Source organism: Anguilla anguilla, chromosome 2, assembly GCF_013347855.1.
Source record: "Anguilla anguilla isolate fAngAng1 chromosome 2, fAngAng1.pri, whole genome shotgun sequence".
NCBI classification, from domain to species: domain Eukaryota; kingdom Metazoa; phylum Chordata; class Actinopteri; order Anguilliformes; family Anguillidae; genus Anguilla; species Anguilla anguilla.
In genome coordinates this window covers 42,413,559-42,431,019 of record NC_049202.1, presented here as the reverse complement: position 1 = coordinate 42,431,019, position 17,461 = coordinate 42,413,559, and the positions used below count along the sequence as shown (strand labels likewise).

The following is a 17,461-nucleotide window of genomic DNA, read 5'->3' as shown; positions in this document are numbered from 1 at the left end:
CTGAATCACTCAGAGAGAAACATGTCAGATTCTCAAGGTTCCTGGATGACTGAGACTGAGAGAATATTACTGACCAGCTGCTCAACAGGACTATGTACACAGCAAATCCAGCAGGAGCTGCAGGACAGCTTCTTTTTTACCCTGATACCATGCCTTCCCCTCCCCACACTGTAAGACTGCTAACAAAACTTACAATGAACTAGTGGATTTGATTATTACAAACTAACTGCGGTCCTGTAGCTTTGCACACACAAGCTGCCACTCAGTAAGAGTTTAAGGATCTCTGTGTTGCATTATACACAAAATACCAAATTAGGAATTGTTTAATCCAGCATTAGGGTAACCTGGTGTTATGTTCATCACTGCTGAAGCCACAGTTTTGGTAACAGTTAAAGCTAAAAGAAAACAGGGATGGCAAGGGATTGGACCTAAACATACACATTGGGTTTCCTAAGTGACTCCTACACAGCACTAATAAATGAGACTCTCTTTCCTCTTCATGCATTTTCAGGAAAAGAGCATTCCCATCCAGGTAGGTGGTGATAATGAGGAGAGCACAGAATGGGTTCTCATCTTCCCACACACACACAGTTCTCAGACCATCCATCAGAACGTCAGTGACCTCTCCCTCCCGGTCCCATCCCCACGCCCTAACAGGCTCATCCCCCTCCCGATTAGGGGCAGTTAGCGCACTGACAGGATTAGCACTCTCCTTGGGAGCCCACTGGCTGTGTGTTCATTCGGCTGTGGGACCGGGTGAATGTTTGCGCTCCTTCCTGCAGGCTGGGGGGAAATGGGTGCCATTTTTTCCCCCTTTCAAATGAGAACAAAAGGGTGGCATTTGTGAACATGTAGTCACCACGGGGTCTGGTTTTACCATAACCACCTCCACCAGCGTTGTGTGTTTACTAAACACTGTGACGCAAGAGTTTACAGAAGACCAGCCTCTGTTAAGAGGATTACACAAGGTTACGCAGAGAGAGGGAAAAGGCAAGAGTGGAGCCAAGTGGCAATGTGGAAAATGAAATAAAATCTAACAACAACATCCACTAAATTACAAGCAGGCAGGGAATAATTCGCACCTACACAACAGCGAGAATTCAGAACTTTTCCCACAGAAATAACTGCAATGACCAGACTTTTGAATAAATTCCTATGTTCCTATAAGTTCCTATAAGTGTAGCTATAGCCTCCCTATCAAAGGAGGTTAGCTAGCTAGCAACTCGCACCAAAGGACAGCTTCCCGCTCCAAAATGTAGTAAAGAATAACTCAATCTCTGAATAGTTCAGGTGGTTCATAAGTTAATGCCGGCAGCACACAACATAAGTTCTGTGTACTTGCTCCAGATTAGAGACTGCACGTTTATTTTTACATTACTGATTTCATAACAGAAAAGAGTAAACATGTAAATTTTCCTTATCCCAATGTTCACCTTGATATTCTGTGGAGACTAATGCTTTAGGTCATAGGTTACCATGTGAAGTAACAAATAAACATCACAGGAAGGACTTGCTAGTGCTTTATGGAGCCTGAGATTTTCAAACAAACTCAAACTTAGGAACCTGTGTATTTGAGGTGACAACATTATAAGTAACCGAGTGAAGTGAAAGATGAGAGGGGGAGATTAACGCAGGGACAAGTTACTTCAAGGAATGTAGGAGAACATGGGTAGCACTGCTTTGGAATCTGGCTGGTTTAGTTTCTCTGAAGCACTGGTGAAAGTTTAGCTATACCATCCTTTTGATATTAATTAGCCTATCTGGTGCACAGACAGATTTTTGTTGTTTAAAAATTGCAGAGTGTATGGTTTATGAAAGCGATCAACTTGGCTTTTTATGTTGAGAAACAATGAATAAAGTACTTCAGCAGCCTAAAGTAAATTAAAAAATAGAAGAAAAAAAATAAAAATGGCTCTTCTTGTGAGTCCTGTTTGACTAAGAATAGGTGCACACTCCCTAAAGTAGCCTAAATACTGCATGATGAAGGACTTCCAGAGGAATCTGCAAGGCTGCACACCCGCTCTGGACGGGCCTCAGCGGCAGCGTGAAAAGGGAGCGGGAGGTGGGCACGGCCCAATGTGTCAAAGGACAACAACTGCAGGAGGTCTGCCAGCACGGCCAGGGAGGGCCGAACTGGGCCTCGAGGGGGGACCGGACTCAAGAGCAATATCAACGCAGAAACATCTGCCAGCTTAGGGGCATTCTGACGACTGACGAGCCAAGGATTCGTTTGTGAACATGGAAAATAAATGGCATAAATGAACATTTCAAAAAGGTACTCTTATATCCTCAGGATGTCTGAGTTAGACAGCTTCAGACGGCAAAGCAGTGTTTCAAAATCTCAGCAGCTTCATGAAATTGCCTCCTGTCAGCTAGATAGACCAGAATCATAATTAGACTGGAGGAGATGCCTATTTTCCTGCTTTGTTTACTAGCAAAGACAAATAAAATATGACAAAACCAAAGCTAGATTTCTGCTCCACCAGTCTACATCAGGAAATGTATCATTTAATACAAAAAAAATTATGCCATGCAGATAGTAATCTCAGGAGGGCTGAATTTACCATGTCCCTAGAGAGGGACAACAGAAAAGACATTGAAAAGGCTACTGGACAGGAGCAGCCCTCTGTACAGGGACAAACTGCGTGCAGTACGTTTCACACACACAGACCACAAACCTGCAAAGGAATTCACACTTAGATTTGGAACCTGCGCTGTCTAGCAGGAACCCACACTCAGACCCGAAGGCTGTGCTGCGCTGTGTTCCCTCCCAAGCGCGCTCGCCTACGCCATCACCCCGCCTCCACGCCGTGCCCTCCCTTCCCACCGCCTCTTATGTAACGGCACTCGACGTCGCTCTCGGCCAACAGGCACCGCAGAGAATGTACGGTGAGTGGTCAAGAGCACTGAATCATCTTCGCCTCTTATTCAACACTGCGATTAATCCAAAAAAATGGGATTGTTTCACAGTCTAACTTCACCTTCCAAGTCATTACATAATAAGCGCGTGGGCTGGTAATCGATGCAGAAGTGCCCACGCTCGTTTTTAAAAATGTGCTAAATGCTGGCGGTCAACAAAGAGAGACAGTGGAAAAGATGAGGTGCCAAAAACGACGGGCCTGAACTCCATGAGGAAATGACTGCGCAGACGCAAGCCAACTGCACCAGCAGCAGCGCGGCAAACAAGCACGCCGAAGGAAGCAGTCCTCCGGAACATTCTGTCTGAACCGCTGAGAGGTTTTTCCAGTTTCTTCCCCAAGCCTGCGGTTTCCGGGTACCTTGTTGTCAGAGTGCGTCTGTGTGCCCTTTTGCCGGAGCCTGGTGGGTAAACACAAACCCGACCCGCCCTGCAACTGAACCACGAGACCGCATCTCGCTCCTTTCACCACTTAAGGTTTCGAAAAACAAGATGCTTATCGGCGCAGGGCAAACGCTCCAGGGCTGCTCTCAGTCAACAGCTCAGTGACAACGGGGAGGACCCCGGCTCGCTTCATACGGGCCGCACGTACCGGCCCTGTTGAATGAGGAAGCCACAGCAGTGTTTGCGAAAAACATACGCAGGAGCGCTAAAACCGGAAGGTAAGAATTAAAAGCACGCACGACACAGTCAAGCACATCCCTGCTGATTTCCCCTATTGTGTGTCCAACATGAGCAGAGGCAAAGCTGCTTGCCAGCATTTGAAATTAAACACCAAGAACGAGAGTTGCACAAACAAATGACTGAGATACCCATGCATGTAGTAATGTAGAAAGCTACCGGAACAATAAGCCATTTCTAGCGCAAAAAAGAAAGTAAGAAAGAAGAATTCATATGCCAAGATGAAGAATTCATAAGGGAATTTGTCCCGGAAAAATACTCTGCATTCCATCAATGCCTAGGCTGCCAGTGACACCAAAACCCCGGTTTAGAAGGGGCACCTTTTGCGGCATTCATACAATGTGACACCAATGTTACAAATGTGCTCTGGCTCTCCACAGCGGCCATGCCGGATGGCACATTCACTCACCATCTCGTCCAGGGCGTAGCGTAACAATCCATGCTCGTAGAGAATGAAGAACCTCCTCTGCCACTTCTGTGAGGGAGAGAACAGTGTTCAGTCAGTGTTCAGGCATGTGTAACCTGGCAGGAGCACACATGTTGGGCATTCAAACCCTGCTGGGTCTGGTTCCTGTTCCTATCACACCCCGGGTCTCTCCTGACAGAGTGATTAAACTGTCTGTCACCTGGTTTTCCAGGTTGGCTCTAAACAGCCTATAATGCTCCCCATGTGACCCCCCCGCCCCCCCCCCCCCCCCCGCCTCCTCCCCCCCACACACTATGGGACATTGAGGCTGCCTGATGCATCAAACTGATCAGTGGGGGCCTGACCTTTGAGAGAGAACACAGAGGCTCATAAATACCAAGCGCTGTAAAAGTCCCTTCCATCAGAACACACGCAGATTAACATAACCAATGCCTCCAACTGTTTAATCCAGGATTCCTCCTTAATCTCATTAAAGGGATATGGATTTGCTAGTGGCAGACTCACCCTCTCCTGGCACACACCTATTTTGTGTGTCCTGCACCTTACATTATATAGTCTCTATTTAACAACAAACAGCAGAAAGTGTGGCAGATATAGAATGCGGGACCGATCCAGGAACAGGTCTACAACCATACAAGGTAAAACCATGCTCTGATGAAAAGTCAAATCTGTTGCCAAGAGACTGCAATCAAAATTACCATGAGGGTAGTTTGTAATGCAGACCCAGCTAACACAAAATGTTCTCACAATGTTACTGGAATATTTGGTTATAAATGAATATTTAGTTATAGCATTGACACCACACTGCAGCAACATTGTGAGAAGATTTTGTGTTAAACTGGGGAGCTGGGCTGGCTAAATAATGCAGCAAACTAGTTTTGATACTTCATGTGAACTCATTTGGTCTGGGGGGGACCCTGAAGTTTGGATTTTGTCAGACTCACATTACAAATAAAGACTTAGGCCTCAGGCCAGAACACCAGTATAAAAATAATAAACTAGCCTATAATATATAACTTCCTGGTTCAAAATATAATACTTTTTGTTATTGAGATTTAAAGAGCTGAGGCCTTTGTTTACAAAAACAACGGAGAAATTAACTTTGGGACTGCCATATCTCAGGCCATAAGGTCTCCCTTTCTGAATGGGGCTTTGACTGTTTTCTGGACCGAGGGGTGTAGTTTTAGTAAGGGATGTGTCTGGTCCTGTCCCCCACTGAGTAAATCTTAACTGAATGGCATGTAGAATCAAATACCCTGTTTTGCTATTGCGGGACTTCTTCTCATAGCTGTGTCGTTGAAAGACTGACTAAACTACTGCAGGTAGCCAAGTTTTTTCTTCATTTCTTGGTCCATATCAGCATGGCATGCATTATAATTCTCAGTTTGAAAAGAAGCCTATTATTGTATCATTTCACAGACAAAGTATAGGCCTAAGTATACAATGGTGGTCAAAAACTTCTAAATCTATTTAGAAAATCAGTTTTTTGTCCAGCTAATTTTGGCCAACATGACACTGTTACAATAAATTAACGTTAGCAAGTTAGCTGAGCTATCAAGACAATAATTACAGGCAAAAAAATACACAGACATGAAACTGAAGAGTCATGGCTCAGAGTATAGCATTTGCTCTGAAGAACATGTTGATACAGAATGTTTTGGCACAATATTGAACCCATCTCTGATTATGCAAAGTAAGTTCAATCACCAACATTTGAAATGTCAAAATGTTCTTATTGGAACTGCCAGTGCTCCAAATTTTAAATGTCAAAGGTAGTTCTTTATCCTCAAAGATTGTCTACATCACCGAGAAAAAAAAATCTAGGTTTGGGACAGGTTTAGACTTGAAACCCCAGACTCAGGTTGAGGTCAGGATTACACTTCAGGCCTGATAAAAAAGCTCCACTTCAAACCTTTTTGTGTCTTTTCAGTGCAGCAGAAAGTACAAATAAAAACATTTTGTGCACTTTTTCCAACCAGTACCGACATGAAAAGCAAGATGTTCAGGATCCCACTTCCTGATGAGACTCAAACCCCCCAAAGCAACTTCACTTCCACATGCAGCTTCTTTCAACCTTTTAATCAAACTCAAGAGACATCCGTTCCCCCCATTGGAACAAGGGATTAAAAAAATAACTCCAGAGATGCACTGTACATAAAGAGTGCAGCTTGTACTATAAACACACATCCTGCCAAATCCCAATTTCCTCAGCTCTTGGTTTGACAGAGGGAAAAGTTCCCTGCTTCGCAGTTCTGTCCTGCGTTGTCTGGCCGCAGGGCTCTGTTCAGCTGATTCCCTGTGACTCAGCGGGCACAAAGCACAGAGCGCAGAGTGCTGAGCCCAGAGCGCAGAGCCCAGAGCCCAGAGCCCAGAGCCCAGAGCCCAGAGCCCAGAGCCCAGAACCCAGAACCCAGAACCCAGAACCCAGAGCCCAGAGCCCAGAGCCCAGAGCCCAGAGCGCAGAGCCCAGAGCCCAGAACCCAGAACCCAGAGCCCAGAGCCCAGAGCCCAGAGCCCAGAGCCCAGAGCCCAGAGCGCAGAGCGCAGAGCCCAGAGCACAAAGCACAAAGCACAGAGCCCAGAACCCAGAACCCAGAACCCAGAGCCAAGAGCCAAGAGCGCAGAGCCCAGAGCCCAGAGGCCAGAACACAGAGACCAGAACACAGAGACCAGAGCGCAGAGCCCAGAACACAGAGACCAGAGCGCAGAGCCCAGAACACAGAGCCCAGAGCGCAGGCTGCTTTTCAGCTCTCTCCTGGCTCTCAGGCTCCTAGCCTGCACTGTGTTTGTGGGAACCAGAGCAGTGAATCCCTCCGCACCGCCACAGAGGGGAACAATGCCGTATGGGTACACGTGACTCAGTGACCCCCCCCTCCCCCCTCCAAACTCACACAGAAGCCACACAACGTAAACAGAGCCTTGGCTGAGGCTGAGGGGAATGAGCCGCCTCAGTGACCAGGCACAGAGCCCCACGGGTCTCCTCCCACTTAAGCTCCTTTTGAACATGCAAGAAACAGCACCTTGCTTTGGTATCTCTAACAATGCTTTATAAGCAAATGATCCCAAAGGCAAACTAAAAAGAACCATATGCAACATAAGCTCAAGGACGGGTGAAAACCCCACAGTGAGACTGTACACAGAGGCAGCAATGCAACACGGGCTAGTAAGCAAACACACACTGAGTGAGACGCAGCGCACTGTAAACTCATGAACCACAATGGCTTGTGTGACTATGCAAACAGCCCTGCTTCAGTAATACATGGGTGGATGTTGGTTCACCTCACAGAGGACGCCATACGAGGTCATGGGTGGCAGGGCAGGGCGAGACACCACAACAATAATTACTGAATACAATAATGATCACAAACACCATGTGGTGTATTGCCTTTCTTTTATTTTTTTCTTTATTATACCTGATGCATAGTAAACATCCAAACTTCATAGGCCACGTGAAAGTGCTTCCAGGGGGGTCACACGGGGGTGTTCATAAGACAGCAGTAAGGCCATACAGCTTCCATGTGATCACGTGACTTGTTTTTGGCAGCAAAGGTTTGCTGCTGATTGGCTGTCTTCACACCCAATAGATAACAGCAGTGACATTTTTTCCACCAGAAGCATTTTTTTAATTAAAAAAATAAAATAAAAAAATTTACAAAAGAATCAGGTATAATTAAAAAAAAACTAATACAAGGCGAAGGACAATAAACCACATGGTGGCAATGATCATCACTGCGTTTGATAATTACTGTTGCGGTATATCCCCCAGCCCTAATGGGAGGTGACACTCCTGACGACAGCCAAGGCCTGTGACTAGTGAAACCAAAGTGTGAGCCCGATCGAACGTACGAAAAATAAATAACCAGCGAGCAAAGGGCCAGTTTTACTGCAATTCCAAGTGACTCACAGCTCTGGCATAAAATCTGGCAGCGCAAGACCCCAGAGTACGTAAGACTGGCAGCTGCCACATTCGTGTGCCATTACCAGGCATTACCAGAGCAGGGAATCTGGCAGCAGCTGGATGAAAGTACGTGTCCATAAACATCGCTCAGCTGGGACCGTTATTGCCAGTGCAGCAAGGCTGTTTATGTCCCTCAAGGGCTGGAAATAAACAAAGACAGTCGACTTGAAACTCCAGCGTTCTGAAGTCACAGTGATTCCGGGCAGATCAGAGCCATGCAATAAAACTGCCACCGCATCCCTCCCTCAGTACAGTAAAATTCCACTCCTGGGAAGAAGAGTTTTTTTTGTTTTTTTCTTCTTCTTTGGTTGGTTTACAATGGGCTTTCCCACGGTGCTCTGATGTTGCTTGTCTTTGCGCTAAGTGCCCTAACATAAACAGCAGATAAGCTGCGCAGAATGTGCACCGCTGCCCTGCGGACGCGCCAGTTCCCTGTCGCGCGTCTGCGCAGCGCTGAAGGTCCGCTGGAATGGCGGAGCGCGGCCTTACCTCAGCCTAATCGGCCCTTCAGGCTGAGAAGGCCACTCCTGGGGGCGAGAGTCGTGATGACGAGGCATGCGAGGACACAGAGAACGCTGGGATACTCTATCGCACTGTGGGGTGTCATCTTTTTTGCTACAATGCTTAAATTCACCAGAAATAGAATAGTTACCTCTTCATTTGACTTCATTTTTCTGATATCTCCCCTGAATAACACCCGTGTTATCTTCCATTAGTTGCTACAATATACATAAAACTAGATAGAAAGCAAGCTGCGAAACTCTGCGTCCTAGCAGATGAAGAGAAGATGGCTAGAGATGACAGCAGAAGTAGATCACACTGACCTTCCCAACTGGTTGAAAAGCAGGGTGCTTGAGGTGAAATATGCTAGTACTTTGCCAAAAAAAGCCAATCATAAAGCCAAACCTAACAACATTATACATAGTGTCCGACAACCACCATGATCTTCTCAGGGACCTATGGGCTGGTGATGAGCTTCTGGCCACAGTTTGACTAGGAGACACCATCAATAAAAGACGAGGAAGTCCTTAGTGCTCAAAAGGCCTTGAGGGACTCTAAAGTGAGTATCCAATAGGAGTTCCCTGTAATGCTGTGGCCCATTATTTTATATACTTTATAATATTGAGGGAGGCCATTAAACTTTCAGTTGAATCTTTTTTAGTAGGGGGAAGTTGCTTCAGTAAAGCAATTATGCCAGGTTAGAGCCCAAAATGTTATGAAGTGACAGCCGTCTACCTAACCGTACGCTGCACTCGTGGGATGCAGCGCACTGACGCAAGCCGATGGGTAGCTCTCCCTGCCACATCCCTTCCATATGGAAGGCATTAAAGCAGTGCATAGCACGTCCGATCGCGGGGAGACTGCTATTTGTAATCCACTTCCAGGATACACCAACAATGTGCTTTGTGTGTAGGAGGCAAACGTACAAAATGTACAGTAGGAGGCCGGCAATGTCCCTCTGGGATGAAGTGCAGAGAGATGGGCTTAATATTATGCCCATTATGCCTGGAGAGGAATTGTGAACAGGCCCAAAGTGCTTTCAGAACACACTTTCCCTTCTGGAACCTTCTGCAAACTACCCAAGAGGCAACTTCAGGGTAAAAGAAATGCACTTTCGCAACATCTTAACCTGCCAGTTCAGTGGTAAAAAATAAATTACCGCGATTAACGAGCTCTGAGCATGGATGAACTGTGGCAGAGACCATTGCAACCCCATCTGTATTCAGAAAAAAAAAAAGGTTGCAGCAAACCTAAGGCACTAATGGAATTCCGTGGCAGCACAGCGCCCAAACAGAATGATTAAAACCGCTGCTGCACTGTTGTTCAAGAACCAAATCAACCTAAGTTTAATTGCCGAACGAATGCTTTAAGTGGGATAAACAAGCCAAGAAGTTCTCTGAAACAGTTACACGTTAATCTGCAGTTTCCTTCCAGAACTGCAGCCCAAAAGGATGGATTACAGCACCATTTCAAAACAGACCAATACATTTTAAATGCCATAAAGCAGATTAAGAAACAAGGGAAAAGTTAAAAGTGACCTCTCCTTCATAGCCTAAATGACAAGTCAATCTCCAGCTGCTATGGAGGATCTGCAGTTAATTTGGTGGTATTCACAGAGTGAAAGCAGCAGCATCTGCAGATGTGAGGAATGCCATCCTTTTTTATTTTGGGTAGAGGACAGAGCTCATTCCCCATCGACTGCCATAGCCTACTAGCCAGATCCTTATCAAAAGGGCTGAGTGGCAGGCCCCTAAATGCATCTAAGAAACATCTTCCTGGTATTCCGCTTGAGCTGTTCTGCAGCTGAATCTAAAGTTGCTCAGTGCAAAAGCTGCCACAGTATTCTGCACTTCTGCATTAGATCACTATAACTACATTGACCTGGTTAAAAGGCAACAGGAGCAGTTCCATGATAAAATAAATCCCAGGCAGAGTATCTGGCTGGAAACGTTTCTAGCACTGACTTTATTGACTTTCCCAGAAACAAAAATGGATTGGGATTTATTAATCTGTTTGAACATCCATACTGCATAGCAACTGAAAATGACCTAGTAACTTTAAGGACAACAGCCCTTAACAGTGCGAGTGTGAATGGAGGAAAACGCTCCTTTACCCGAGATCTGTGTAGAGGATTGTCAAAGTTTGTCCCCTCCGGCGCCAGCAGCAACCAACCTCCATATATAGGTTTTGCCTGAAAGGGAACAGAGAGAGACGTCAATGGCCAAGCACCAATATCAGCAGGTGAATGAAATGGGACTGTAAAGGATTTATCTACCCACTTCCTTAAACAAACTTAGGAAATGTACTTGGCAGTCAACCTGCGCTATATTCCAAAATACTTTCTCACCCCCTCGCCTCTCTCTCGGTGATCCTGTGTCTTAAAGAGTTTCCATGTCAAATACATACAAACCATTTACACCAAGAGGTTTTCTGAGGCCATACTGATTACCTACTGAAGTCCCACTTCGGTCGATCGGAACTCTCAATTTGCATAAAATACATTTTCTAAAGACAATTAACAAGCCACAGGAGTAACCAGCCAAAAATGTTCCCATTTTTCTTCACTTTCCAACTGATGTAATTTCTGTGTTTAGGATTTACATATGTGTATGGGGAAAAAACCTACCACTTCAGACAGTGCACCCCCTTTGTAAGAGTAGTGTCGGTTCTGGAAGATTTTATTCATACAAGCAGTACATCGATAGAAAGAGTAAATTCTAATGAATTCACTGAGCAAATAAAAGCTTGTATAAAAGCTTCATATATTACAGGTATGCTTCGATGAACATAATATCAATGAACAAAGCAAGTCATGCTCCTTTTCAGTTAATGAGATATATCATTTACAGAAGTAAAAAATAATCTTACATTGTTTTTAGGAATGACAGTTTTGAGCACATTAAACCACAATGGGATGCTGCATTTGGCAAAAATCTATCAGCCACATGATGATGCAGTCCACGCAACTGACATACCTCTTTGTATTTCTACATCTATTTTTACTATTAAGAATGTAAGTTATGTAGCTTGATTGCCAAAATCTAAAAATAAGGCCAAAATGCTGCTGTGGCCAAGTGAACTTTTAAAATAAAACCAACTTTCATTTTGCTATTTGACAAGTAGTGATAACAGGTAAACCTGACCTGTTTCAAGGAAAATCTTTCACTTTTTATGCCCTCAAACACTGCAACTGGTTTCTCCCTCATTTGGTATGATTATGTTCCACACTTGGGAGAGGTTTTTAGTGTGGGCTGGGGGTGTTCAGAGGCTTTCCTTTCATTATTTTTAAGACTGTCGTAAAAGGTAACATTTTTCATTGGCAGAAAGACTAGGCCTATTTCTTTTAGGTGCCAAGTTGAAAAACAGACACTTATTTGCAGTAATATGAGACCTGCATAAACTCTGTATGTGAGGTAACAGCACACTGGTTAGGCTATGCAAGAAGATACACTGATTTCAAATGAAAATGCCCTTTTTATTTGAGCCAAAAGTTTGTCTTATAAACATACAGTGCTTTCCTATTACATGCTGAGTACTTAAACACCATTTTAATAGGAGAAAATCCCTCAAATGGGTTTTAATCATAACCTTCGGGTTATTCCTACATATGCTCACAGGTTGGTTGCACTGTATTTCATAAAAGCACCTTAACAACACAGTTACCGGAGGCAACCCTGTAAAAAACTGGAACAGCCCTAACCAGAATGGTGTTGCCCAATTGCAAAAGTAGGAGGGGAGAGAGACTAAATTAAACAATGTCATGGTGTGTGGGAAACATGACCAAGGAAACACTTCCTTTTTGCTCAGTATCAAGTATGTATCCATTTTTCCCCTATTCAGTTACATACTGTCCTATAAACTAAGATTACCAGAGATAAACTATTGAACACTTTTGCTGAGAAAGACCCTTGCTGCTCTGACGGTTCACTTCAATTATTCAAATAACAATTGTTCAAAACAATGATCTCTGTCTCAAACTACAAATTTCACTTATCTCCTTACAGAGAGAGGACACTTTTTGCGTTTCGCCACAATTCACCTTAGGTTGTCTGCCAGCTTTATGGATCAAGAAAAAACGGGCCGTATAGGTAGTGTAGAGGTACTGGCCTACCACCGCAGAGACCCGGGTTCAATCCCCGGCAGCGGTACTTGGTCAGATGTTCCTATGAACACAGTTGGCAGTGTTCGCGGGTGGGAAGCCGGTGAGGGTGTGAGTCCTGATCGTTGCATTAGCGACTCCTACTGGTTGGTCGGGGCGCCTGTCCAGCGGGGAGGGAATCTGGGGGAGATGTGTGCGGAGGTTCACGCTGTTACGCTCTCCCACTGAAACTCCTCGCTGTCAGGTGAAAAGAAGCGGCTGGCGACTCCACATGTATCAGAGGAGGCATGTGGTAGTCTACACCCTCACCAGACCAACAGAAGAATAGCGCATCGACCAGGACCGTGATACACACAGGGAATTGGCATAAGGACTAAAATTGGGGAGAAAAATGGCAAAAGAAAAAAATAAATAAATGCTGAAGTCCTTTTAGAATGTGAGTTTGACAGCCAGAAATGACAACCGTCATACTCCTGATGCTCAGCTAGGAACAGCCAACACCAGGAATGGCAAAAATGTATTCTACTGCCTGCTCCTCAACACAAGTGAAACAGCTTTTGAAAAAGCCCACCTCTCTGCACATGTATTCATGGATAGGTCATCTTGCGTGCTGTGGGCTCAGAGGGGGCGAAGTGGGGTGGAGAAGACAGATCTAGGTCAGGCCTTTTCCTTCAATGGTTAAATGTGCTAATATGTGTGTGTTTATTTTAAACCCCCTACTCTACTTAAGAATCCATTTGTAAATGTCCACAGGGAAAATGGACATCTGGGGGAAGCGGATGGGCAGAATTAAAAATGACAAATGCTCAACAAAAAAATTCTATGAAATTTTACATAACAAGTAAAGCAGTCCACATTGTTATTACAGACAGACTCTACCCATGTTGACATGCTAGTCTGTCAGTAGATGTTGGAGATCAAAGCCTTTAAGGGGCCCATTAATTAAAGATCTTCAACATATGGCTCACTGAACCCACAGGCATTCGCACTGATTAAACCAAGCCTATAGCCAGCTTCACCATTCTGACCACACTAAACCTTAACTCTACCTGACATCAGCACAGACTGAACAATCAAGAGTATTGTTCTCAATTATGCACAGGAAATAGGTCATCCAATTGGATCCTTTTTTTTTTTTTAAAGTATGAAGTACATTACCTTCATGATACATAAGGGCACCTTTAAAAAATATATCAAAACAAAAATAAATAATAAAAACTTGTGTTGTGAAGGACAGACAGGAAACTGGTGTGTTCTTTTTCAACCTACAGTCAGGAATTCAATGCAGCATATCTAAGGTCATGCCATTTCCACCCCAGCTTTGGAATAAGCACTCCTCTCAAATAGTCACTGCTGCTCTAGAGAGATGAAGTCAGAATTTCTGCTTTCTGACACTGGATATGTTTGCTGGGGCAGAAATCAGACATGCAGTGCAGTGCTCTCAGGCTGCCCTCCTACCCCCGAGGGGAATCACCTGCCACAGAGAAACATGCTGATGCAACACACAAGCTGCAGCTCTGCCTGTGGAGAAGTCTTCTTTCTCATGACTTACAGGAGACACCTAACCCCCCCCCCCCCCCACACACACACACCTCCACTCACCTTCAAAAAAAAAAAGGACTTTATAACTTCTATAGTTTCCAAATAAGTCTTGAGATTAGTTTAAAGCAGACCAGCAAGGAATGGGGGAAATGTCTCTGATACAAACTGATTTCATATTAAAAAGCAAACCGAATTGGTGGGGGTTCAAGTTTATGACGTGACTGCACCTACTAAGGGACAGTGGTGATGAAGAGCTAAATCTGTAAATGGCTTTTTGTAGCTCCTGGCTCTCGCTGTGACCCTGCACAGACTTCCCTCACACCTGCCACTACAATTCAAATACAGAGGTGAGGCAATCCCAATGACCACCACAAGACATGACGATGCAGGACAAACATAAACAATCAGTGCGGGTTGGATATTACTATGACTTTCACCATTCTGTTGCGGGTAAATCAAGCAATAGCTTTACTCGTTTGCAAATCACAGGTTAAGAATGCTACTCGGTAATCCCTTAATCCATCTGAGAAAACAGGGTACAAGTACACATAGCATCAACATAACCCGAAAAGTAATTGGTATTCCTGTTCTGTGGATTCACAAACCCAAATAATTTTTTTAAATAAACAGTCTTTTTACAGTTCATCGCAATGGCATCGTTGCAACCGAATTAATGGTGCATGCCGATTGAGGAACAAGGGTGAAATGAGGACTGCTCGTAAGTGTTTAACGCCAAAACTGAGGTCACGCCGTATTTATCTACCCAAAGAAATGTGTCAGACAAGCGTGCCATTGCGCAGCTTTCAAACAGACGATATTGGCAAATTATATCACATTAATAATGAAAACCGGGGACTCCACTGACGGATACAATGTAACATTTGTGGTTGCGGGAAGCAGCGATACCAGTGATACCGTCACTGTCCCTCTAAAGAGATTAAACTAAGCACTGCTTCTTTGTACTGTGATGTAGGTTAATCTACAGTAAACATCAACAATCACAGTCGCCAACAAAAAATTGCCATAATAAATAATGAACAAGTAAATAAATGATAAAAGCCAATAAAAATATTTTTTAATGTGTTTTAATTCGTGAAAGCTGGCAAAGTTAAAAATAGGCTACCCTTCTGTTCACTTGAACTTTTGGGTTCAGTTCAACTTCATGCGAACCGTTTTCCCCCAAAAAATTGACTGGGAGTTTAGCAGAATCTCTAGGGATCCGTTTTTTGTCTACTTCAATGCATAACACTCACACAATACTCAACCAGTGTGATTCTTGCAGTCAGCTAAATGAAATACTCCAGCGAATATAAATATTTTATTTTACAAGATTAGGCCTATGTGTGAGTAGCATTTCAACATAATTGTCAGAGTAAAACTGATAAGCAACAGGGTAAAAGGTTCCTAATATGGACTACCTATACAACATGTGAAAATCCCATTTAAAAACATAAATAGCTCCATGCTGGTTGAAATACGCATTGTCATTCTTTTGCACGTTCACGCCTGTTTGTAGTAAATAATCTACATAGCGTAGTTCAAAATGCCAGTTCTAGTATAAAAAATAAATTGAGTTAGCTATCCATTTATGTTGCATTGTGCTATTAACCATAAAATGACGCTGCTGTGTTATGCTAATCATTCCTACGATGCAAGTTACGGGAGATAAAGAATGTCGTTTTCTTTAAGGCCACCCAGAGTTTACTCATATAGGGATAAATACTGCGACTCTTAACGTAGCCAGACAGCAAATCTAAATACCTCCATGACTGGCAATTATAGCTCACTGGATATGGTCAAATGTTTGCAATGTATCATAGTTTGTTCATGGAGCAATTGTGCCATCAAGACTGTCTTCGTTGGGTGAAAATGAAAATAAACTTGGCAACATTTGAGACATAGACAACACGGCTAAATATATCAAGTTTACCTTGTTTAAATCCTCGTCGTTCAACAAATGCGACTCCCTGGGTTTGAAACAATTCTGGCATTTGCTTTTGTTAAAAATGTTGGCTTGAAACTTCCGACAAGGATTATCTTTGGATGACATCGTTGTAAAATTCAGCAAAAATGCTTGCTAGCGAACCCGTTAATGGCTTGGATTGATTCCCTTAAAATCGCTGATGTAAAAAACTGCGCAGATTCTTCAACAGTACAGCCTCAGGGTTGCAGTGGCTAACGTTAGCGTTAAAATGCACTGTCCGTAGTTCCCAGGTGTGTTCTGAAGAGATTGAAAACCATTCCAAATGCCAGAACACAACTTGTCGAAAAGAGACACAAACCGCCCGATATCTCGATTATACTAACTAGATAAATGCATACCGTTATAGTGAATCACAAATAGAAAAGCGCCGTCTAGCCAATTAACCAGCTAAACCCACGCTCATTATTTCTTTCGTGGTAGCAACCATGGTTAGCTAGCAGGCTAGCAGGCTAAGTAATTGAAATCTTTATTATCATGCTGAGTTAGAGCCAGAGAGCTAGCAAGCTAGCTACATGCAGAGGCTAGATGTTACTCGGATAACTTGAGTTCACTCTCTTCTGACGTTTTTTTTTTCCTGTATTAGCAAGCTAATGTAATGACGAAGCCAACAACGCAGTTGTCTGTATCGCAGAATGGCATTCCTATTTTCTGTTGCTAGCTTGCTAGCTCGCAAGCTGCAGTCTGCAGCGGCGTACTAGAACACGGTACGCAGGTGACACTTTCGTCTAGCTCCGAAGAGGACCAGTCCCAAAAGCTTCGTTCGGTCCACGACTGCACAAGTACGCATCTGGCGTTCCGGTCAGCAACATCCAATTCTTCGACTCCGACAATTAAACTCTTCCAAGATTTTGGGTGCACGCTGTCTCAGATGGGGTCTTGTATGAGTCAACTTCCAAAATACAACTCAGAGAAAGCGAAAACATGGGAGCGAAGTCCTATACATTCATTATGATATAGTTTAAGTCTGTCACCAACAAGTCCATCAAGTCACTGGTCTACTATGCTGCAGCTTTGCTTGGCTAGCTAGCTAGCTACCATTTCATGTAAGTTAGCCAGCTAGCTAGCTACTTCTCGCAAATGTAGGGCTCATTCGCAACGCATGCTAGTTTGCACCGCACTGAACTCAGGCGAGCCAGTACTGTTGGTAGTTTGAAACTCCAAAGTGAATCAGTAAAGGAGGAGGGAGTTTGGGAACGAATGATGAGATGATTGTCAATTACATACACCAATAAGAACAAATTATACGCACAGTAACTAAGCAACATTCCCAATTTTATCCAATAGAAAAACAAATGTGCAGTATGGGTGGAACATTATAATTCATTTTTGACGGACAGCCTCAATGGCTCGAG

At 44.0% G+C, this 17,461-nt stretch overlaps 1 protein-coding gene across 5 annotated transcripts in view; it reads right to left on the bottom strand.

Moving 5' to 3' along the window:
• The window catches only part of si:ch73-103b11.2 (COP1-interactive protein 1), a 103,730-nt gene extending 86,479 nt beyond the window's left edge, over positions 1-17,251 (bottom strand). For all 5 annotated transcript variants that reach the window (XM_035401381.1, XM_035401374.1, XM_035401359.1 and 2 more), the window contains exons 1-3: positions 16,056-17,251; positions 10,598-10,675; positions 4,008-4,073 (exon numbers count right to left, since the gene is read on the bottom strand). In XM_035401381.1, the coding sequence (XP_035257272.1) occupies positions 4,008-4,073; positions 10,598-10,675; positions 16,056-16,175 (264 nt within the window). In that variant the 5' untranslated portion in view covers positions 16,176-17,251. The remainder of the gene's footprint in view (positions 1-4,007; positions 4,074-10,597; positions 10,676-16,055) is intronic.
• Positions 17,252-17,461: the final 210 nt, after the last annotated feature.